Below are 23,725 nucleotides of genomic sequence, written 5' to 3'. Positions count from 1 at the left end.
TGGTAAAGAGCAGCAGCCTTCATTAAAACCCCTCCCAATGGACCCCCTTCCCTCGAAATATATACCCTTCCAAATTTGACCGGACCCCTCACGAGTTTGCGGAATTATAACCCCTCCACATGAAATAAGCCCCAAAATACCCCCTCTCCAATTGAAGACCCCCTCAAGAATTGTCTTTTCACGGCCTAGCTTGTATCTAAGTGATTAATGCTCAGACGTCTCCATTTCTCGTCAGATACGGGGGCGGTAGGGAAATAAGTTTGGTGCCAAATGTCGATTACTGCTAATGTACACGTCAGCTAGATATGAAACTGATATAATGCTCATTTTAACTTATGAATCATGATAAAAATAATATATTGGATCTTCACTGCACTACTTGCTGAATTATAGGCATGAATAAATGCTGTAATTGAAGTCAAATCACGGTAGTAACATAAAATGGGCCTATGGTCAGCTCACACAGCTGGGAAAGAGTTCATTTAATTATATAAGGAACGAATCATCCATATAAATATAAGTTGTGCAGCAAGCATACAAAGTAAAAATAATTTTTAACGTCCGTGGATGTCGTCTGTATCGGGGAAATATTTTTACAGCCACATAAGCGAAAAATATTTTCTTTCAGATCTAGCAGTCGCGAATTTATCTCCTTTAATGGGCGTAGTGAATGAGAAGAGGGGAAAGAAAAAATGGACAATGAAAGCATGGACAGTGGAACAGCTGTGGCACGCAGTGAAGAACTAATCCATCTGTGGCGCAAGTCCACTCATGCCTTACACCGATAAACGATTCCGATGCTCGAATTAACATCAACGGCGATCACTGCCACCAAAAACAACTCGGCCGGGCTTGAGGAAGGTTGATCGAGAAATAAATAAAAAAGAAGTCGCTCGAGACGCTGAGGACAGCCTGCGGGAAAGAGCGAGTACCTCCAATTTCCGCCGACGCGCTACCATTCAGGGGCAGGCGGAGTTCCCGCGATTTAAAAAATGAAAAACTTCGCAACCCACGCGTTCGCTCAAGGAATTCGGGCAAACACCACGAGAAGATCTCCATTAATTCAGTTCAGCGATTCGACGATGGGGTGTGAAAGTGAAGGAACATCAAACGTATGACAGAGTATGAGAACTTTCGCGGTTCGTAGATATTTGCAGTCTCTTTCTCCGGTTTACCACATTCATGCTACCGAGGAGGTAGCAACGCAGAGCGATGAAGATAAGATTTGAAGAAATTTTCAAAACATGTCCTTTTTGTTCCACTCTATCGGCTGCAATAATGGGCTTTGCATGCTCTATATACATAAAAATAAGATAAAAAAAGAAAAAAACACGCTTTTTCCAAAAACAATAAAATACACTAAATATTAAAAAAAAAAAAATTTTAATCACTCTCAGAATAAATCGTGGCGGCAGATTAGGCTTATTGGAATTGGGTGTAGAGGAGCCTGATAGGTTAGCAAGGATCGGCAGGCTATACATAATATATAATAATTAATATAATAATTAATATCCAAGCGTAATCAGCACCAACGCTTCATTCTCAAAATGATGAAAAGCTTAGCTTTAAATTTTTAGTGAATTTTATACTATTTTGGAAAAAGCATATTTTTTTAAATCATTTTATATTATTTTTGTTTTATACTTTTAAGTGGTGAATCATTGAATTGATTAAACCAGAGCTATTAGTGAAATTTCTGCAAAAAAAGGTATAACTAACACCATCTATTGAGAAAGTAAAAAACTATCAATCCAAATGAAAATTAGTTAATTGATTTAGAGCAAAGGGGAGTGAAATTTCAAACGTCTGATTATTTAATATTTTATTTTCATCAGAAGGAGGCTAGTGTGCAAAATTTTTCCCCTGATCTAACCATAGGAAAAGAGTTAAAAATCAATTATAAGATTCCATCAATGAAACAGACGAAGCAAGTTAAGAAAAAGTAGGAAAAAATGGCATATAACTTCTGCAAATTTCCAAAGGTTCTTATAATATTGCCAGTTTATAGAAAAAAATTAATATTTTATAAAAATATAAAATTATTTTTTGACAAAACACCACAGTTATTACAAAGTATTGACAAAAGTATTGAAAGGAATAAAAGATAGGCAACTTGCCATAATATGTTCTGATTAATTAAGTATTGATGCCAAAGTTGAAAATACTTTTTTAAAGGAAGATAGCTGTACAGTCAAGTCATATGGTTTGAAAATATTAAGATTGAAAAAAATCATCGAAAAAACTGCATCAGCCAGATTTTTCATTATTCGTCAGTTTTATAATCATATGAGAATGGGCAACAGATGAGTGAAAGCTACAAACATCACAGCATATGATAAAAACAAAAATCTAGGAATTATAATAACTCTAGACATGTAAGAGGAAATTCCTAGACTGAAAATACATGGAGCACTGCTGGAAATAACTAAAGTATTCATCAAAAAGTCCAACAAGGTATTTCTTTTTTTGTAATAATGACTGCACCATTTTAATCTCATAACTTATAGCAAAATTGTAAATAATTTTTGACTGTAACTGTAGAATAAACTTGTGGATTAGTTGGTGCACAACAAGAGGGGAAGGAGGATGAAAGAGTGATAGAGATTTAGTCTCCCAATGACAACATTATGTTATTTTATTTCATAAATAAAGATAATATATATTCAAGATAGAAGTGATGAAATTAATTTTCAGCAATGGATCGAATGTAGTTCATTATTTAACTTATAACGCGATAAAAATGTCCTCTTTGCTGCTTGAGATGCCATAAGTGTTTCACTGTTAGAGATTTGAGAAAACTGAAAACCCCCTATCATTGAGAGCTATTTCCCAAGCAACCCCTTTCACCTAGATACCCAGATATTCCATTCAAGGCAATTTTCTCATCAATTTTAATATTGGTTACTGTGTTATGCTCTCTCTTCATTTTTTGTTCATATTCCAATGGAAAGCTAGTTGTTTTGATATCGAGAAGGGTAGGGAAGGGAGAGTAGAGGAATGGGGACTATATAAGAAATCCACAATAAACAGAGAATCCAACAAACTTGTAATCAAACAATAGGGTGGTTTCCTATTATTTTTTTATTGCCTAAATCGTAAGATTATTACTTCTGGAGTACATATTTCACGCTTTTAGATTTTTAAATGACGATATCTATTTTTCGCGATTAAATGAAAAGTGAAAATTTTCAAGCGCACGAAAACGCGACGGCTAAGTATGAATGATGGGAAAACTCCATGTGAGGTATTTCTGGTTCCCACATCCGCCCTGTGAGGTGACCTTGAGGAGAGGCTTGAGTGCTGATACGACGCAGGCTGCTAGCAGGTAGCGCTTGGCTTAATTATGGATTATTAATACCCTATCAAACGAAGAAAACTTTCCAAACTTAAGGTATTTTTAATGTGTGATTATTAAGAGATGTTTCCCTGAGCTCTGTGCCTCATACATGCATTAGTAATCTCAGACGATGCAAAACCCCTATCTACTCATATAGAAACTAGGTCCCTGTGACGTCACGTGGAGTGGATTCGCATAGGCACCAATCTGGCCTATTTCAAATGAGGTTAAAATTCACCATTACCATTCGTCTAAACTGGGATTTCTAAAACCAAATAATTTGTATATTATGAATACGCTAATGTTGGGTAAGGAATCACAATCAATACATTTCGTTTTCTTTGACGAAGGAAACTACCCTATTGATAATCTACATTCGAGACTCAAAGGCTATGTGCCACATTAAGATTACTAGAGAATTTAAGAATATATTCCTTCCAGAGTGTCATGGAAAAAACCATCTTAAAGCCACACTATACTTGCAGGTCTTACAGAAACGATTAAATTACAGACATCTCGTTGAGCGGATGAGTGAGGGAAGTGAGGAAAAAGGACTTAACCCTTTCCTGCCGGCGCCTACAACAGGAAAAGCTTTTCCTGCTACGAGTAGCTTGAGCATATTTTAAAACTCTCTGCGCAGAGCTCTTTTTTGGGGGTGAGTTGCCTGGGTATTTTCGTCCCTCAGATTTGGGAGCCAACTCAACAGGTCCCAGCTTAACCCAGCCATTGGATTAAACCCTCTAAACCTATCTTTGCACGAATCCACAGTAATCTTACTGCGTTACCAATGTTTTTTTTTCAACCAAGCATTGAATTTGATTTTCAATAATTTACTCTTCTAAAAAAATTACTAAATTACATTGTGGAATTTTAAACAGATTTCTAGCATTACCAACAAAAAAGTTAGTGAACACAAGGTGATAAGGCTATAAGTCCGGAAGTCTGTTATTTTTAGCACTAAAATTTCATTTAAAAATTGCTTACGTACAGAACAAAACAAATAATTCATTTCAAAGTATAAAAAATTGTTATATCATTGAAAAAACTATTGACAATATAACCACCTTGCAATGGATTCCTACAGTGAGGATGATCATAAATGAGTGGGAGGGTTGGGCAAAATTGCCAAGGAGTGGCCCTAAAGTCTCACTAAGCTGGGTCTCGGACTGAGCTGAATGCATCCGACAATTGCTACCTCAGCGGTCACTTCCCTTCCCTTGCGTCGGCCAGAGCCGAAGTCCAGTTGTTTGCGTTAAAAACTCTGCCACAGCTATACCTGATGTCAGGTCTTCTACGTATGAAAATGCCCGTAGGCTCCACCCAACATCCGGCGTGAAAGGGTTAATAAATAGGCCATAGTCAAATCACCACACCGACGCACATATTAATTTTTCGGGAACAAATACAAGGCTTGTGGGCACTCTGTTCCAAATGTCTTTGTGGCTGAAGGAACAAAACTGAAACAAGTTTGTGAGGAGGGAAAATTTCTCAGTACTTGACCTTCCCATTACCAATTAGATGACACCAGGCATGGTCTAAGAAATTTAGTCACTCTCAGACCTCCATGGCATTAACTTCACGAGTATACTAGCTGTGTAGTCAAACCAAGCATTGCCCATCAGAGCTCTTTCCTTCGCCGTTTTTTCCATCTGAATCCGCACTGCAGGTATGCCTTTCACCCACTCAGGGGACAGGGGCCACTCAGTGAGGATTATCCTTATTCCTTCATATGAGTGAGGACCTTCCTATTGAGAGTGGAACTAAGATACCAGTGATTTACGCGTTTCCTTAAAAATTAACGTATGATTATGCACTTTTGGCAATGCCAAGGTCACTTTGCCCCTTAGTCTCTCTACTACCCACCAAATCTGCAGAGCCCATTGATAGAATCTGGGCTTGAATGAAGGGCACCCTCCCCACTGTACATGGTAGCCCTACCTTCTCATCCAAAATTATACTTGAAACTCAGTATAAAATGCAGGTTTAATCTACAGCATTTTCTTTCAACCACAGATAACAGGGTTCCCACTCAAACTAAATTATAAAATTCACGGTTTTTTTCAGGTTTTCACGGTCTTTTTGATAAGCCATATTAGGAAGAAATATTGATCACATAAAAATCACTGGCCGCACGTTAACTAAAAATATAGCAAAAGCGATAAATGCCGGGAATGCAAAACGCAGCGATGAAAGTGCACTTATGACGTCACCTATTGTTAGCAAAATTTAGGGCCGGCTAAAGGTTGTGAGTGAGAAAATGGAGGGTGACAGGGAAGTGAAGAGGTGTCTCATTTCTCGCCAGGGTTAATGATCACTTTGGTTAAAGGTCGTCCAATCACAGCCTTAAGGTCTGTGTCGTAGTGACACACGGAACAATATTTGCACTTCGAATATACATTTGCAGATAAATGCGAGGACAGTATCTGCGAGTGACTGACCTACTTTTATTTTGATCCGTCAATCGTAGATCTAAAATCAAGTTTGAAAGGTTTTTAAGGTTTCATGACGAATTTCACGGCTATTTCCAGCTTTTTTCACAATAGACGAAATTCACGGCTTATTCACGGTTTTAAGGTTTTCACGGTTGAATGGGAACCCTGGATAAGGATGTTAAACATTAAAAAAGAAATGAAGGGCAGTGTTCTTACCTTAGCTTTCGTGCTTTCCTTTTCCTTTTTAGCTTCTCTTCCATCATCCTCATCAGCAAAAGACAAATCTGATCCCAAATCCAGGAAGGCTGGCGGTGGGGCAGGAATGTTTCCACTATCACTGATGCCTACATTGCTATTCTTCTGAGAGGTACGCTCCTGTTCTGGGGTTGAGGCATCAAATCCAGGAGGTGGAGGAGTGACATCCCTTGTTGGACTTGAATCTCCTACAGTGAGCAATAATGACTCCTTCTCCACTGCCGCAGAAGGAATGGGACTGCAAGCCTCGACTCCAAATGGAAACCCTGGTATGTGCTTGCTCTTCTTGTCAACATGGGCCACATCAACACGAATGTCACCCACATCTTCTTCTCGGCTTCTTTTCTCCCCTGAGGACTCAATACTTTGCTGAAATTTCGCTACTGGGTCGGCCTGGAAGGAAAAAAATTGTATCAAAATCACAAGTCCATTTAGCTCGCTGATCAAAGTAACCGGATATAGGGAACTGGAGTGTGTAAAAGGTGATGTAAGTAACACATAATTGATAAAACTCTTCATGAACTTCCAAGTTAAATTTTAAGTCATAGAATTTATTTTTCGAATTAATTCTGAAATGCCTAAATGCCATTAATTTCTTTTCGAAGATTACTTTACTCTTTTAAGTGACCTATTGACAATTCTCACCATCTAACTTCTTACAATCATAACAAGCGTCCGACAACCTTCTCAACGTTCAAGATTCTGATCTAAATCTATATCATATTGTAACAGAGTGCTCAAGACAGTCACGTGCGTGTGATGAGTATTCACTATTGTTTGTTGGGGAAGCAACTCACACAGATAGTAACTCCATGGTCATTCTACACGTTGCACATTTCACTTATTATGGTAGATAAAGTGACCAGCATAAGTCAGGAAACGTTGGAGTCACCCAAAAATCGACACTGTGACATAGTCCAAAAAGTATTTAACTACCATGTTGAATACATGCCTACAGAAGTTTTACCGAAGAATTTCACTTGTCCACTTGTGGAAGGAAGGGATGGGAAATAAAAATGCAAACAGTATAGGACAGGGAGATAAGTGAATCATAAAAAATGCATCCTAAGAATGTCTATCACATTGACAGTTTTACTACTTAAATGATTTACAACATTTTTGGTGAGGAAAATCTTATATACTAATCATAGAGTGGAATAATAGGCCAAGAGCAACAAGAAATTACAGGGGCAGGGATTTGACCATTTAGAACAACATAGTGAGTTTCAGACATTGGAAGAGGGTCACATAGCTGAAAAAAATAAAAATTTGACTGGAAAACATACTAAAAATAAAGATACAATTCACAGACACACATTCAGGGTCTTAATGGTTAGGCTCTTTATGTGATACATTCAGAAAAGAGGTGAAGATGGAAAATGGAGTGCAAATATTGGACTCATGCCAGAGGAGTCAGAAATGAGGTCATCCAGGGAATCGGTATGAAGATAAAGAGATACGAGAAATAAGCGTAAGTGTAAGTCATCAACAACTTCAAATTTTCAACCTAAACATTTTACCATACAGTCAACTGACCTATTTTAATGTCTCTTTTGATACTTTCTACACCAGAAAAAGTTACCAATTTAAAAAAGCTTAATCCAACCACTTTTACATAATTGGAAAAATGTGTATGTCAGCATGAAAAGGTCATCAATACACTGAAGGAAGGACCCTCTGTTTTATTGCTAACTTGGTAAAAAGAATACTATGTCGCATTGCAACCACACAAAAATTAGTAATCCAATACATATATCCAGAATATGCAAAACGTAACTAATTTACTTCCACCCAAAAAGTAAACAGACTTCCTTTTATGATATCAGTCGATAGAACAGGGGTGATATTGTGAAGTGAATTAAAATTGTAAAGCAAACTAGCTCATTATAAGGCAGGTATCAATTTTATACATTAACACCAATGCTACAGAGAAACAAAATAAAGTAAAAACAACACTATCTGAGGAATTGCATATTCCAAATTCCCTTTGATCAAAATTTAAGCTTTGAATGCAGAAAATTCTCAACACATTAAATCATCCAAGAATTCCTAAACAAGACATAAACCCTTGGCACCATACTATTAGTCGACCTCCGTGGTGGTGGGGATAAGTCCTCGCCTACTATACTGAAGGTCGCGGGTTCAAGTCCTGCTTGGATAGGTTGCCCCTTCCAGGACATGGAAGTGTTATCGTCTGTTGTTGATTGTTAAAAAAACTGCCGATGTAAAGGCCTCATCGGGCTGTTTTCGGGGGTAATTGAGATAAATAAAATAAAAATAAAATAGTTCCACTAAGACCCATAACCAAGGACCTAGTACTGAATAACAGATTACTAGTCTTCTCTAAAGAAAAATTTATAATTCACATTTATTTTTCAATCAGATACTTATTTAACTCATATCAATAGGTATCTAATGGCTAGAATGGACTTTACTGGAACCCAACAAAATAGTTTTATAATTCAACCATGTCTTTCCTTGTTCCCTCACTGAATTTCCTCCCTTTACTCAGGTCCATAACAGGTCATTCTATGCCTGATTTCTGTACTCTTCCTCCTCCTTACTTAATTGCCTGCATTCTAGCCCCTATCATTGCTTTTAGGCATTCTCTCTCCCAATAATATACCCTCACACGACACCCTTTGTCACTGCTTCAACTTCTCCAGCAATATCCTCTCCTTCCCATCAACTCTAGAGCTTCCACACTTGTTTTCCTCCCTACCCATTCACCTACTCCATTTCCCTTCTTCCTCTACCTTAAGCCTGTATCATACGATCATTTTTTTCCATCCCTCAGATAGATAGCTCCAGCCAGGGGCGCAGCTAAGAATTAAGGCTATGGGGGATTTTAGGCACAACTAATACTTACGGGTGTGGGGGGTATTGCATACCCACCAGGGTAAGCAGGAGTTAAGGGCCCTCCTCCAGAAAAATTTGAAGAATAATGGTTCAAAATGGCGAGTTTTAGGGCTTTCTGAGGGATATTTGATTAATCCTAACACTATTCTACAAGTCATACTGATCCAAATAAGTAAAATGGATTAAAATTTCTCTGAGCTCTGGGGGGGGGGGGGTTTATCCCCCAAAAACCTCCCCCCTCGCTGCGCCACTGGCTCCAGCGATAGGTTTCCAGGGTCCAATAGAGTGTTTGCTCACCCCATCATTTTCTGAATCACACGGTCATACCCACTGTCCTTTTTTCCATCGGTCATTCCATCACTTTTCATATTTACAACTGTCATTCAATTAAATGCCAAGCATGATATTACAATTATGTACTACTATGTAATGGTCATGCATTCTGATAGGTTGAAGGATGGTGCCAGCTATGTTTTCAGTGACGGAAAAAGGGACATGCTGAGTGATGCCGAGAGATGGGATTGGCATCCCTCGAGACATTGTTGAAAATGATTGCATGTAACATTCATTTTTTCTGCCATCATTGGAGCGATCACTAGAGCTGTCCCTTGAAAGGGATGGATAAAATGATCATATGTTTCAGGCTTTATTCTCAACCTCTCTCCTCAGAATCCATATTTCTATCATGCCCAGAGCTAAATGCCATCTGAGACTAATTTCTAGCCCTTTCTTTACAACAGGGTGGTTTCCTATTATTTTTTTATTGCCTAAATCGAAAGATTATTACTCCTGCAGTATGCATTTCACACTCTTAGATTTTCGAATAACGATATATATTTTTCGCGATTAAACGAAAAGTGAAAATTTTCAAGCGCGCGAAAACGCGACGGCTAAGCAGGAATGATGGGAAAAGTCCGTGAGACATCATTCTGGTTTCTGCCATCGCCGTGTGAGGTGACCTTGAGGCAAGGCTTGAGCGCTGACACAACGCAGGCTGCTAGCAGGTACAAGAGTACCCTGCTGGCTGGTAGCGCTTGGCTTAAATATGAATTATTACTACCTTATCAAACAAAGGAAACTTTCCGACCTTAGCCAGTTTTAATAGGTGATTATTAAGACATGTTTCCCTGAGCTCTGTGACACATGCATGCATTGCTAATCTCAGACGATGTAAAACTCCTATCTACTCGTATAGAAACTAGGTCCCTGTGACGTCACGTGGAGTGGAATCGCATGGACGCCAATCCGGCCTTTTTCAAATGAGGTTAAAATTGACCACTGCCATTTGTTTAAACTGGGATTTCTAAAACCAAATAATTTGTACATTATGAATACACTAATGGTGGGTAACGAATCGCAATCAATGTCTTTCATTTTCTTTGATGAAGGAAGCTACCCTATTTCAGCTGACAATGTTTCCTGTTCATGAACAACTTCATAACCAACTATATCATGATATCTCCACTGTTGTCCCCATGTTTCTCTTGGGGCTGCTTAAATAAATAAATCATTCCACCTGCTCAAGAAAGTGATGATAAAATTTTATGTTCAGACCAACACTCATCACTTTCAAAGCTTAGCAAAAACTCATGACTACGGTTTTCTTGCAATTAACCTTCATACCACTATGCAAGCACTGATTTTACACACCTGAGGCACCCACAAATGCCTACAAGCTTTCGTCAAATGTAATCTCATATAATACTTATAAAAAGTATCAAATGATTCAGTTTATTATGCATCAAGTTTATTATTTACATAACTAAAATCCATTTTGTACGCTGGGAATAAATGCAATAACACTGATTTATCTTCCAGCCTTATGCTCATTCAACTTAAAATTGTATCTCCTAGCTAATTATAATAGGAATTCATATCTCCAAAACCGAAAAACCGATTTCACAGATATGAATTCCTACTATAACAGGTTTCGCACTTCTATTTTTCATTTTATCCTATTAGCAACTACAGTCAATTTTGCATTGATATGGATATAACAAACAGTTATGCATGATGGATCAGTTAGAATAGCCAGGGTATAGTAAAATGCAACAGGAGGCTTCTTCAGGAAAATATTCATTTTTTTAGCAAAATATAAGAAGATACATCAATAAAGATGCAGTTAACCAAAAATGACATGCACTCAACTGATTAAAAATTTATTGGCAAATCATGAAAAAAATTCTGTAACTCTGAATATAATAAATTGAGCTTGGCCATTGTGCTGATGATTGTGTGATCAATTACGCCAAACTTTTATCAACTCAAAGATTGAGCAGCATACCATTTCCTAAACCTTTACCAATATTTTCACTGGCACCTTTAAATTTCAAAATGTTTAAACAGGAGTTACTGCGACCACATATATCTGGTTTACAATTACCTGTACATCCTTCATTGAGTTGTGGTTGTCTCTGGCAACAGGAGGCACAATGAATTCTTGCTTTGTCTCTTTGCTTTCCTCTTCCGTCTTTCCCCTCCTCTCCACATCCGTTTGGCTCAAGTCCTTCTGCTTTACAGATTCATATTGTGATGTACAATCCTTTCTACTGATGGGGGAAATAGCACCAGAACCTAAAATAGGGAGACGAAAACATAAGTGGCTTACATATAATTGCCACCTAAAAGCTTTTAACAGCATTACACATTATTCATGGTATTATTTTGACTATTCTTTCCATTCAATATGCTTCCTTCAAAAATTTTCAGCTAGCTACAGTAAACTGTGTCACAATATCCGCCACAACACGCAGTAGAGAAAATCGGGAATGTTCCAAGAACTTCCAGCTCGGCGCTCGCATTCGCCGTTACTATATAAACAAGCGATCTTGGCCAACAATGATTCAGCCAGTTGAGTCTATACTTAGAAGTGAGAATAAACTCTTCACAGCAGTAAAGACACAAGTGTGTTATTTAGCCTACAAAAGTATTATTTAGCATAGTAAATAGCTACAAAACGATTAAGCAAGTTCCAAAAAGTAAATGGAGAGAATAATCAAAGATTACCAAGGATAGAAAATACAAGCCAAACTGTGATAGAGGTTCAGCAAAGACTGGTGTAAGAGGTCAGCTGATATGCAATGGCAGAGGATCAGAAGGGGGAGGGTTGATCCCAGATGGGTCATTCAACATAGGTATGGTAACACAGGGGTGTGTGACTTTAAGCATTCGAGATAATTCAGAGCAGAACAAACTTGATCAACTAGTACACAGAAAACTTATGGCAGATCAAACCTCATTATGAAAAAGAACAGCAATAAAAATGAGGGTAATTAGGGAGATCCACCACTCCTATACTTCAACAGGGGTACAATTTATAAATGAATTTTAAAATTAAACATTTTTCTCCCTGAACACATCACTACAAGGTGACTTCATTTGCACAAAGTGGAGGTCATTCAGGAATTATTCTGAAGTTCCTCTTAGACCCAACAGAGAAGGTTCAAACGTAGGAAAGATCCCTGAAAGAGAGGATGCCTGCAGCATTGTGTTCGAGCCACTGGAGATAAATCTGAGAGAAAAAAAACTCAGCATAGGAGGACTAGAGTGTGTATTTAAAAGTGCTCAAAAATCCTGCAGAACCCATCAGATCGAATATTATATTCATAGATCATCCCAAAATATTTGAGATGATCAGAATGAAGTTATCCAGGAAATCCAGTCAGTTGTTCTGCCACAGATCTCAAGAGCATAGGTCCAACACAAATCACAAGAAATAATATGTTTGCAATCACTGACAGAAATTTCTAACATACCTATATTCAGGGTGTCCCATTTATCTTGACCATCCGAAATAACTTTTTGTATGGATGCAAATTCAAAAATGTGTCAAGCAAATGTTCATCAGCCATCAGGGGGACATTAATCAGCATGATTGCCTTCCTTGTAGCTTTGTTATTTACAAAGATATGAACATCGGTATGTTTTTTTTCAAGGGCACCCTATATTTTTTATTCGGCAATTCATTTCCTCTTTTAAAGACCTATTCAAAAATGTAGCACAGTGGACCATTAACATAAACACAACATTATGAAAACATAATGTTGTGTTTATGTTAATGGTTATGTTAAAACATAAGAAACTCGTCGCACATTTTGTTTGGAGTTTGTTTACCACTGTTTTTATCATCCCTGCTGCCTTATATGAAATATTAAGGAGTACATACATAATAATTACATAAAATTTAAGAAGCAAGGAGGTAAAATCAGAGGAATGTAAAATATTAGTATGCACATACAAAAACTGACGACTAGAGAATTCCTCAGGTTTGGCCACAAAAGGAAGCATATTACACTGATATCTATTTGTACAGGGCTCTCATGAGGTTAATTTCTGATTTTTTGGGGTAAAACAAGGGTCGTGTGTCCTCAAATCATCTAATATTTAGCATCTCCATCATTTTTTGCAAGATAATTTCTTCAAATATAGTCCACACAACATTATGGAGGGTTGGTTGCTATAGTAAGGGACTGCTTGGCAAGGTATTGAGGTAAGGTTGATAGAAGTTGGGATTAGGTTGAAATGGGTCAAACACCCCTGACAGCAGCTTATTCCCCAGCAAAATGATGCTAACCATAGCTGTTGATACATACCACTTTCCTTTTCAGCAGCCTCTCGCTCCTGCTTTTCTTCTCCACAACCTTCCCCTTCCTCCACCCTTTCCTCCTTCCGCTTTGGAGGTGACTCGACGGGAGGGCTGGCAGGTTGCTGATGTGCCTCCCTCCGTCCTTTCGCTGGCATCACATGCTGGTGGGCCGTCGCGGACGCGGGCGGCGGAGGCGGAGGGATCGAAGGCGCCCTCAGCGGCGCAACCGACGGGGGACTCGTGGCCCCGCCGGCAGCGTGGTGCCGACTCCCGGCCGTCGTCCTCGACGTCGAGAACGACGCGCTCCTCGTCGCGTTGTTGGCACTCCCCGCCGAGCCACGTCCCGCCGTCTGCCCTATCCTCTGGGCCGCCGCGGCCGCTGCCACCTGCTGCTGGGGGTCGCTGTGATACCGGGAGGGAGGGGGAACGGCCGGGGGGACGGCCGGCGGAGAGGACGGGGACCCGGACCTCGCCTTGCTGAAGTGCGACGTCCAGTTCCGCTGCTTCTCGATCAGCTCTCGACTAGTGGGCTTACGCTCGGGTTTCTGAGGGGTGATGGCCGGAGGTGCGGGGGGTGCGGGACCTGGGGGCCGGATCCCCCGGCCGACGACCCTCCCCCTGCCGTATTCCGCTCGCGACGGGGGTGAGGTCTTTCCCGAAGGGGTCTTGCTGGGGGCAGTGGGGGCTTCCGGGGAGGATCCGCCGTCCGGCGTCGAAGTCTCCGCCGTCGCGGGGACTTCGACGCTCTCGTCCTCGTGGTCAGCGGATCCGTTGGCCTCGCCGTGGACGTGGCCGTTGGCTGTCACCGGGTGGTCGTCGCCGAGGATGGCGGCGGAGGAGGCAGGCCTCGAGGGTTGGTGGGTGGGCGAGGGTGAGCGCGACGTCTTGAGCGGGCAGCTGCCTGCAGAGCCCGGTCTTCCCTTTCGCCCGAGGTCGGGTTTCGCCGGCTTTCCGCCGCCGGCGGGAGCCCCATCCGCGCCGCCGAGTTTCTCGAACAGGGCTCGGGCGTTGTTGAACCTGGCTACGTGACTTTCCGTCCTCACGACCGTTACCTGAAAAATCAGGGAAGATAGACATAAATACCATGAGCATATCCAGATAAATTTGAAGGAGTCGCCCGGCGTGTAATTGTTAACGCATGTGTAACTTTTTTACGGCACTTACAGTGAAAAAAATCTATTCTTAACTGGATTACAAGTAATAAAGTAGTTTTTGAAATTGATTTTACAAATTTGCCAAATTAATGATGAAAGAATCATTTCGATAGGTTTAATAGTTATTAAGTATGATTGGAATTTCTACATTTCTATTAATCGAAAGAAGTGACGAGGATATTTTAAGAGATCGTTACAGCTACACCAAATTGTTGATAGGAACCAATTCAAAAGACTGACTTTGCTACAGTATTAAGTAGAAGCCTACAGATTAATCTTATTAACCCCTGACCCGGCATGTATTTATTTAATACTTCAATATAATTTCATACGCCAGCAGGAAGACAAATCATCAATCCAACCCAACTTTGGAATTGAAGTACTGAGTGAGTGACATCAATCTTGGTTCGTATTTTCGTTATAAATAATGATGAATCCAACGTGATGATATTTTCTTTTAAAAAATAATTACAAATGAACTGACAAAAAAAAGTTAATTATACATTGGAAATTAAAGAGCCATTCAGTGAATAAAAAAGTCATATTCACAGTGTTAGAACATTTTAAAATACATTCAGAAAAATCGAGAGGAAATGTATGCATTTTTTGAAAACGCTAGCTATTGAAATATACACATTCTAAATTTATCAATCGATACAATGCCTTAAAAAAATCAAAATGAAAAATAAATAATAAAAATTGCATTTGCTAGATGTCAAAATTCGCAAAATATGAAATTTTAATCACAATCATAATGTATGATATGTAAAATACAATGTGGTCAAAATTATTTACGGCGATCTTCCATTTGAGTATAAGTATTACCTGAGAGGGTGTTCCGGGTGCATCCTTGGATGCATCCGCGTTCGGCAGTTGGTTGTGGTGCGTGGTGGCCGGGGGCGGCGGCGAGGAGCACGAGTCGCTGGGGGGCCTCAGGGGCCCAGAGGCCTTCTTCAGGGCCACCTCCTCTTTGGCCGGGACCATCGCCTGGAATATGTTGGCTATCTGTGACACTTTGGAGCCTCCTAGGCGACCCCCGCTGCACGCCGCCGGACCTCCGCCACCCATTGCCCTCTTCGTGCTCTCGGCGTCCATTACTGCGAGATCACCGCGCGAACGCTGCGGGAGAGATAGAGGAAAAAATTAACATGTAGATTGTTATTCTTCTACCGGTTAAGGTAGGTTTATATTGAGCATAATGCGAACCACCCTGGCCTGTCCCCCTCCCAATTAGGTCGTTTTCTATTTACGATAAGGACAACTCCTCAGAGGAGGCTGCTTGACACGAGAAACACCAGGTATCTTTTGAGACAAACGCGGAAATTTGTTCCTCAGAGCAAATCCGCGAGGAGCGTGAGTATGCATTTTTTTTATTGTTTATTGCCTATTTCATTATTGCCGAGTGTTTACTTAATGTGTTTTCAGTTGAAATCGTTGTACTTCATCCCATTCACATCCTTTCTAACTCCCCAACAAAAAACATTTCTCTCCTTTCATTTCCCTCCCCTGATCCATCCCATTCCTGTCCCCCCATTTCCGCCCACTAAAGAGTACGGCTTTGGAGAATTTATTCCTTTCAAGCACTACATTCTATCTATAAATCCTATCTTCTTCCTTACCTCGTTTGCCAAACTTTCTTCTCCTTACCATTGATTTTTAACATCCTTCCACTGTTCAGTAACAGCAGCATCCTAACCCTGTATTTCCACCGTATCTCACCAAGAAGTTTCCTCCCACTATGTCTAGCACCGATAATAAGGTTGATATATTTATTATACCGATTAATTGACAGGTAGAAAAATGCATTGCATCACTTAAAAAAATAACAATACAACTGAGCGACATAGGATAAATGCAATGGTTTACAACAGTGTATAACCTTCTGAAATTGAAAAGATATACAGTATAGCAATAGATTTTTTGACAAGACCTATTGTGGCCAAATCATTACCTCGGTTCAACCAATGGCATGGTCAGAGACAATTATAAAGAGCGGAATGATCGAGCTCAACATACTTACTTGATAAGAAGTAATGGTGATCATACATGACCAACAGAGCATCCATTTTCAAATAATTTTTTATATATTTAGGATAACATACCCTCTACTTCTATCATTCCAAAGGATTGAATCACATTCATTATTCCACGAGAACATATTACAAATAAAAGGAATTCATACGTTTGTATAGAAAAACTCTGCAAACAACGAAACAAATATTTAGTAGACGGAACCTTAATAATCGAATAATTATTTTTTTAACGATCCCGAGCGGTTGAACTCGGAAGCGAAATTTTCTGTAATACCCGTTTTATTTTTTTAAATACTTTTAAATATAATTCAGTGCATTAAAAGTATTATGGAACAAGTAAAGAGAGGTGTGAAAGAGAAGAAATACGTAGGTGTGAAAAGATTAGCTGATAGGAGAATAGAGTGGAGAGCTGCGTCAAACCAATCCTAGGATTGTTGACCAATGATGATGATGATGATTAAAAGTACGTATTCTCTCGTATTCTCGTATTAACCTACTTTTTAATAGATACGCTCATTTACTACTTGTTGGCATCAAGGCCTAATGTCGCATTTTCGATAAAAACCAGTATAAAACATACGAATAGTTATGCTGTTAAGATAAAATCAAGCATTAGTTTGCATTTTCAAAGCAATATTTTTGAGAAAATATTCTATCTTGACATCATGAAGAGAACAGAAGAAGAGCAGAAAAGATTACATTGAATTGAACAAACCTTTATACAACCGTACACATGCGCATGTACAAGAATATCACATATTCTCACCACATGCTAAGGATAGCAGACAATAAGTGGTCGTAGGGGCTTGGGCGTGACCGCACGCAAAACAGCCCGTGACACTCACCCACGCCATTTAGGAGGGTCGCGGCTTTAAAAGCCTCCATCAATCCCCATCGAAAGGAGCGATAATTACCGCTTTCTTCCGAGCTTCCGGCTCCGTCCCCTTTTAAAGAGTCACCTCTACGAGCAGTACGCAAAAGATGGGTCGCCCCCATGTTCCCGCCCTTTGTACGATTCATCATTCATTTCGGACACGCAGCCATCCAGTTCACTTTTTATCAGATTACTTTCACCCCGGGAGGAGGACGAATGGGCGACACGAACGTGGTTATCCCGCCCCGAGGCGGAATGAAAAGTGGTCCCGAAAGCACGAGACAAAAGCCCCCCATTAGGGAGACATCCTTCGGGCACAGCTCGCGTTGCTCAGCGACGATGGTGACAACATGATGTAACGCAAGCGGCACGTAAGTGTTCCATGAAGGATTTCGAAAATGTTCCCGAAAGGAAAACAGGGCGTACAGCCAATCAAAGCAGAAAAGTGCATGCATAATTCCCAGTTTTCCAGGAAAATGTTACCAAATTCCAGGTTGATCTTGCGTGATTACTGCGATAGACAATAATATTACAAAACCCAAAATGACTTCAATAATTAAAAAAAATTTATTTATATATTTACAAAGATAAGGAATAGGTTAGTTATCAAACATTGTATTTGAAATTTAAATTTATTCAATGCAAGCAAAGAAGCTGTTACGACCTCATACGTAGATATACTCGTCACCTGGCATTCTATTCTTCGTGTTTATTTAATCTTACCAGAGTCAAGAGACTAAATATTTCGATTCTTTTCTCTTGGTTGACATTCCGCGTATCGATGATGCTGTAAAAATGTTACTAAGCGACTGCACTTAAAATTACGACAAACACATTTTAGGCCTGAAAATGGGTGTTGAACTGGCAAAATTTTACGTGAAATGAATTTCGAATAAAAGATTTTGAAATTCCAGGTTGGAGAAAAAATTCATGAATAATTCAAGCACAATTCCAGGGACTAAAAATTCACGCACAATCCCCGATTTTTCCGGTCGCTACGGACACTCTGGAAAACCTTTATTTAACAACACCCTCGGAGTGGGATCGGAAAATCCCACCCAGCGCATTTATCGACTGAGAGACATGTTTCTCTCTTAAGATTTGATGCTTTCCCGACGAATTATGTTAGTAAACTTTTCACGTGATTCCCACCTTCTTAAATACCCCACTTCCGTCGAAGTTTTGAGTTCCGACTCGGGACTAATCCTCAGGGCTATTGAATTTTTTTTATTAAAAAAAAAAACAAATAAAACGACATTCAGCACCCCTGAGGATGAATCACGTGTTGGAGTACGAAACTTTGATAAAATGGAGTATTTAACACGGTGGGAATCCCGAGAAAAGTTTAACCACCGGTTTCCCTATTTTTAGATAACGAAATACCCTGACAAAAAGGCAGTAGGAGATTCGTACACAAGTCAATTGTACGAAAGTTATACCCATACCGTACTACTCTAAATAATATTAAGCCCACTTCCGACCACTGATTGACTGACTAAAATGTTTGGGGTGAACGAGAAGAGATACGACCAAAAGTCATAGAATCGACCCCCTCTAAAATAGTCTGGAGCCCTAGGAAAAATTGCCAAAACGCTAAATTTTCTATCTATCACAGTGTCGCCGAGTGCTGCTTTGCCTCTACATTTTGGGGGCATTTGGGGGTCAAAAAATCGATGGTAGCGAGGAATTTGAACATCGCGAAGAATCTTTTTAATGGCACCTAAGTCATTGTGGCAGCCATTAGTGCACATCTTGTAACAGTCGGAAAGCCTGGAAGCCAAGAACTGTTTGGTTTCTTAGGATTCAAATTCAGTAGGTTAGATATCACCGGAAAAAAACGATCCTTAATGTACAAATTGCAGACAAAAAATTGCCTTATACGGGAGTGTCTGCGAAAACGAGTATTAAGAGCGAAAACGAGAATTATTATATACATGGGTACGAATAGGTAAATTTGCACTGATCCATATGATAAAAATCACCAATAACGTTAAAATGTCACGCACTAGTTGAATGAAAATTCTAACTCCAGCACCAGGGACTACTTCAAAAGGCGAAGAGCGCAAAAACTAAATCCTCAAGCTCACTGTCAGGGGTGACGAATCATTTCTATAGATCCTGACCCCATCCCTAAAATGAGTACTCTGAGATAAATGCACTTTCTGAGGGCCATCAGCATCTGTTACGAAACAACAATACCTACATTCACTTCCTTCTCAGAAGCAGCAAACGGATTACTTCCTCAGCGGGGGTGTTTCGCTACGACTAAGCAGAAGTTAAAATTAGGACACCCTTGTTCGTATTCGCTTGGTTAACAGAAATTATAACACTGCATAACTTGGTTGGGCAATGCACTGTATAAAGGCACATTTGGCCTAGAGTAGCTGGTAACAAAGCAGAGGTGGCAATCTTCAATAATAATTAATCAGCTTGATAGCGGGCAATTTATACCTTCAACCACTTAAGCATTAGGAGATGAGTAAATGCTAATGCCATTGTATCATATTAACAAGCAATCATTATAGAATGTCATGAAATATGCATTTCACACCTATGATTTCACGATTTAATACCATTTTCACACCGTAAAAAGTCAAATGATTGGTGAAAAAAGAAAATTTGAATCCGTCTCCAACGATATATCTGTATCGTCAACTGCACGATCAATTTGAAGCCCTATAAACCTAAAACTAGTGATAAGCTACTAGTAGGAAATACGACGATAAAATACACAGCCCGAGTTATCAAATAGAAAAAATATAACAATGAATAACTCCAGTTAGATATAATTTAATACCAAAAATGTTCTCATAAACAATTTATACTTATCCACTCATTAATTGCTCAATAATCTCCACTATACCCAATGATGGTAACTCATAAACAGGAAAAAAACGTAATATGTATAAACTTATAAAAATCCTATGAAAATACATTTATGTGACTCTGTCGCATAAAAATATTGATAAATGGGTTTTACAGAAAGTAACACTTGAGGATGGTATTCACAATTGTCCAATGGAACTGAAATTTTTTTACAGATTCATAATGAACAGGGAAATAAGTTCCATAGCAATGAGGTATTGTTATGAGCATATAGAGTTTATATTACTATGTGTTACTAGTGTAGAGTATTTATGGTTATAAGATTTCAAGGTTGTACAATGAAGTTCATAAAACTATGAAAATATTACTTTTGAGCCAACAATGGTTAACAGCGGAAACCATTAAATTTGACGCAAGCGGTTTATTATTGCATCGATAAACTGTTTAGGTTAACACGACATCAAATTTGGCGTGGATTCTTTCGCTTCCTTCGCGGTTCTTTTCAATTGCAACTGCCACATAAATAGTACAGCTACATGAGAACCGGGAAACGTAAGGGAAAGTAAGGCAATTGGCAACTGACTCGAATTTACCGGGTTCATATCCCGAGTGAAACCTTGGAATGCCAACCAAAAACCCTCCCTTATCGTGAAATTATGTCAATCACACACCTTTGAATTTGGAGCAGCACCACACTCTCCTATACCAACTTGAAAAACTGACCTAGTGAACGATATTCTCACGTATTTAACCTACACCAGTGTAAGTGCGAGTATTCAAACGTTTAGGTTATACAAATGGAGTTAAGTTACATTTATTGACTGATTCCACTTGTATTTTCCACCGTCTAACGTCACCTTATCAACCAATTTCTCACTAGGCCTCAACCGTGGTCTCAAAATAGCTTTCGTTGCCATGATAACACCATTTCCGACCTTCGTCCCCACTTTCTCAACGTTCTATCCTCAATAACGGTCTTCAGCGATACCACGCCTCTTAATTATCAGGTCCCGAGTCAGGATACCTGTACCTAACACAGTAACATAGATGAAATTTCAAGACGACGCATCATTCCCGCACTACTAGACTACAACAAAAGTTCACTCGTTTAAAACCCACGCCTTCACGCGCAAAATTACATAAAGAAGACATCCTTATCAAAATTTATCTGAAACTTAAATTTGAAAATTTCACCCCAGCATATTCTCAATGTCCATTATTTGTATTTGATGATCATATGGGTCTACTCAATGTACCCTGGACATTTCTAGAAGACGAAAGTTTTATATGAATAATCCGTCGCGAGAAAATACAAAAGACTACAGTTGGAGAGGGATTAGTGCATCTTCTTAATAGATTCATACATAACAATGCACTCGCGGTACGCTGTTCCAAGGTATTATTTTTGCAAAGAGTAATTTAACAGCCTCCCTATAAAATGACAAACGTACGCAACACACTTAAGCCTAAATCACACCATCATTATACCATCCCTTTCGAGGGACAGCTCCAGCGACCGCAACAGCGACGGCGGAAAGAATGGATGTTTCTCGCGACCATTTTCCGCGATAGCTCGAGGAATGGGCTTTCCATCTCTCGGCACGTCCATTCTTCCGCAACTGAAACCATGGCAGGCACCGTCCTTCAGCCAATCAGAAAACAAAGGCGCTAAAAGCGATTGTAACGCCACGCTTGGCATTTAATTGAACGACAGTTGTTCATACGGAAAGTAAACACGGAAAAAAGCGTCGGAGATACGATAAGCGACCGTGTGATTGAGGAAAGGATGTGTTGAGCGATCACTCTTTTGGCCGCTGAAAACCTACTGCTTGAGCTATCATTCTTAAGTTCTGTTTACACGGTACATTAACTCGTACGGGTTAATGTGTAAATGTATGAATGCGAGAATGAACGCCAAAATGCACCGTGTAACCACCCAACTTGTGCAAATGCATGTACAGAAAATAGAACCTGTTCTAATTTGGTTCATGCGTTCGTACATGTTCCGTTCCGGTCCACAAAAATCATTCATGCAAAGAGACATTGACTCGTACGTGTTAATATATCGTGTAAACAGGCCTTTAGGGACGGAAAAAATTATTCAGGCTTAACTCATAACTGAGCAAGGATTCCTTTCTCAGAGTCGAAGATTCTAACCTGATCCCAGGAGCATCCCATAGGATGGAAGGCGTCCCTTGTTCACCGGCATTATTTCTTCTCGCCAGACACACGAGACGACATCCCCGTGATATATGTTATATTCTATGAGTCTATTCCACTTCTTTTCGATTACAATTCTTTCAAATCGATTATCGATTACCGATTCCATCGATTCTTATTCCTACTAACACGTGGGGGTATTGATTTGTCAAGAGCATTGCTATCATTAAAATTTAAGAATTGGATGGAAAAAAATAACAAAGATGATTAAGTGGCCCAAAAAGTATTACATATTTATTAAAAATAGCGAATTAGTACCATGATAAGATATCCTCAATGTACATTGCACAATAGCTAAGGTGTGCGGCGGCCTTTATGCCCCAAACTTATCGTATATTTAAAAAATATCTATCTTCCTGGAATCGATGGAGTCGGAATCGACTTTAAGTGATCGATCCCGATTCCCTGCCCGAGAATTTGTGTAATCGGGAATCGACATTTGGAAACGAATCATCCCTTATTTAATCCCTTGCCCCGGACCAATTCCTGGCTCCGCTAGATAGCGGCCAAGGCATTGAAGGAGGTGTATCTCGAATTTACTGAGAGCATCGAGTTGGGATCGGGACGACGTCGGGGGCGCTTGCTCCACACCGCCCCGGGCACATTGTGTGTGGCTCTGGGAAAACGGACCCGATCCACGGCAACTCTACCTCTCAGACCGCTTCCTCCATCCGACCCGCCACTTAAAATTCCTCCGACTCCGACGTGTTCATCAATTCCCTCGGCTCATCAACAAAACTCGGTCCGGCAACGAGACCCATATAGCGGGTTACGCCGAACCACTACACCTTCCTTAGCCTAGGTGCATCGGTATTTCAACTTGGGCTCCTCCACACCGTAGGCTGAAGCTCTCCTACCACACACTATTTAATGCCATTATAGCCGCGATAGCTCCTCTATTCTGAAAATCTCGAGTGGCCAGCCACAGGAACGCTTTTATAGACCATGTTCTTGGGAGTGGCTAATTTAACTTGAGGTGTAAACCCTAGCGCCGACGCCAATTCTGCTGCAAATAAGATCGTAGACTCTTAGTTACACGATACATTAACCCGTACGAGTTAAGGTCCGAATGTATGAACGCGTTAATAAACACGAAAATGCACCGTGTAACCATACAACTTGTGCGAACGCATGCACAGATAATAGAACC

The 23,725-nt window shown here is 39.9% G+C and overlaps 1 protein-coding gene across 7 annotated transcripts in view; it reads right to left on the bottom strand.

Moving 5' to 3' along the window:
* LOC124164308 (neurabin-1) overlaps positions 1–23,725 on the bottom strand; it is a 253,486-nt gene that overhangs the window by 94,812 nt on the left and 134,949 nt on the right. For all 7 annotated transcript variants that reach the window (XM_046541564.1, XM_046541566.1, XM_046541568.1 and 4 more), the window contains exons 4-7: positions 15,448–15,741; positions 13,476–14,520; positions 11,267–11,457; positions 5,986–6,417 (exon numbers count right to left, since the gene is read on the bottom strand). In XM_046541564.1, coding sequence (XP_046397520.1) covers positions 5,986–6,417; positions 11,267–11,457; positions 13,476–14,520; positions 15,448–15,717 — 1,938 coding nt within the window. In that variant the 5' untranslated portion in view covers positions 15,718–15,741. The remainder of the gene's footprint in view (positions 1–5,985; positions 6,418–11,266; positions 11,458–13,475; positions 14,521–15,447; positions 15,742–23,725) is intronic.

This window comes from Ischnura elegans, chromosome 8 (assembly GCF_921293095.1).
Source record: "Ischnura elegans chromosome 8, ioIscEleg1.1, whole genome shotgun sequence".
Lineage (NCBI taxonomy): Eukaryota > Metazoa > Arthropoda > Insecta > Odonata > Coenagrionidae > Ischnura > Ischnura elegans.
This window is presented reverse-complemented; position numbering and strand designations above follow the sequence as displayed.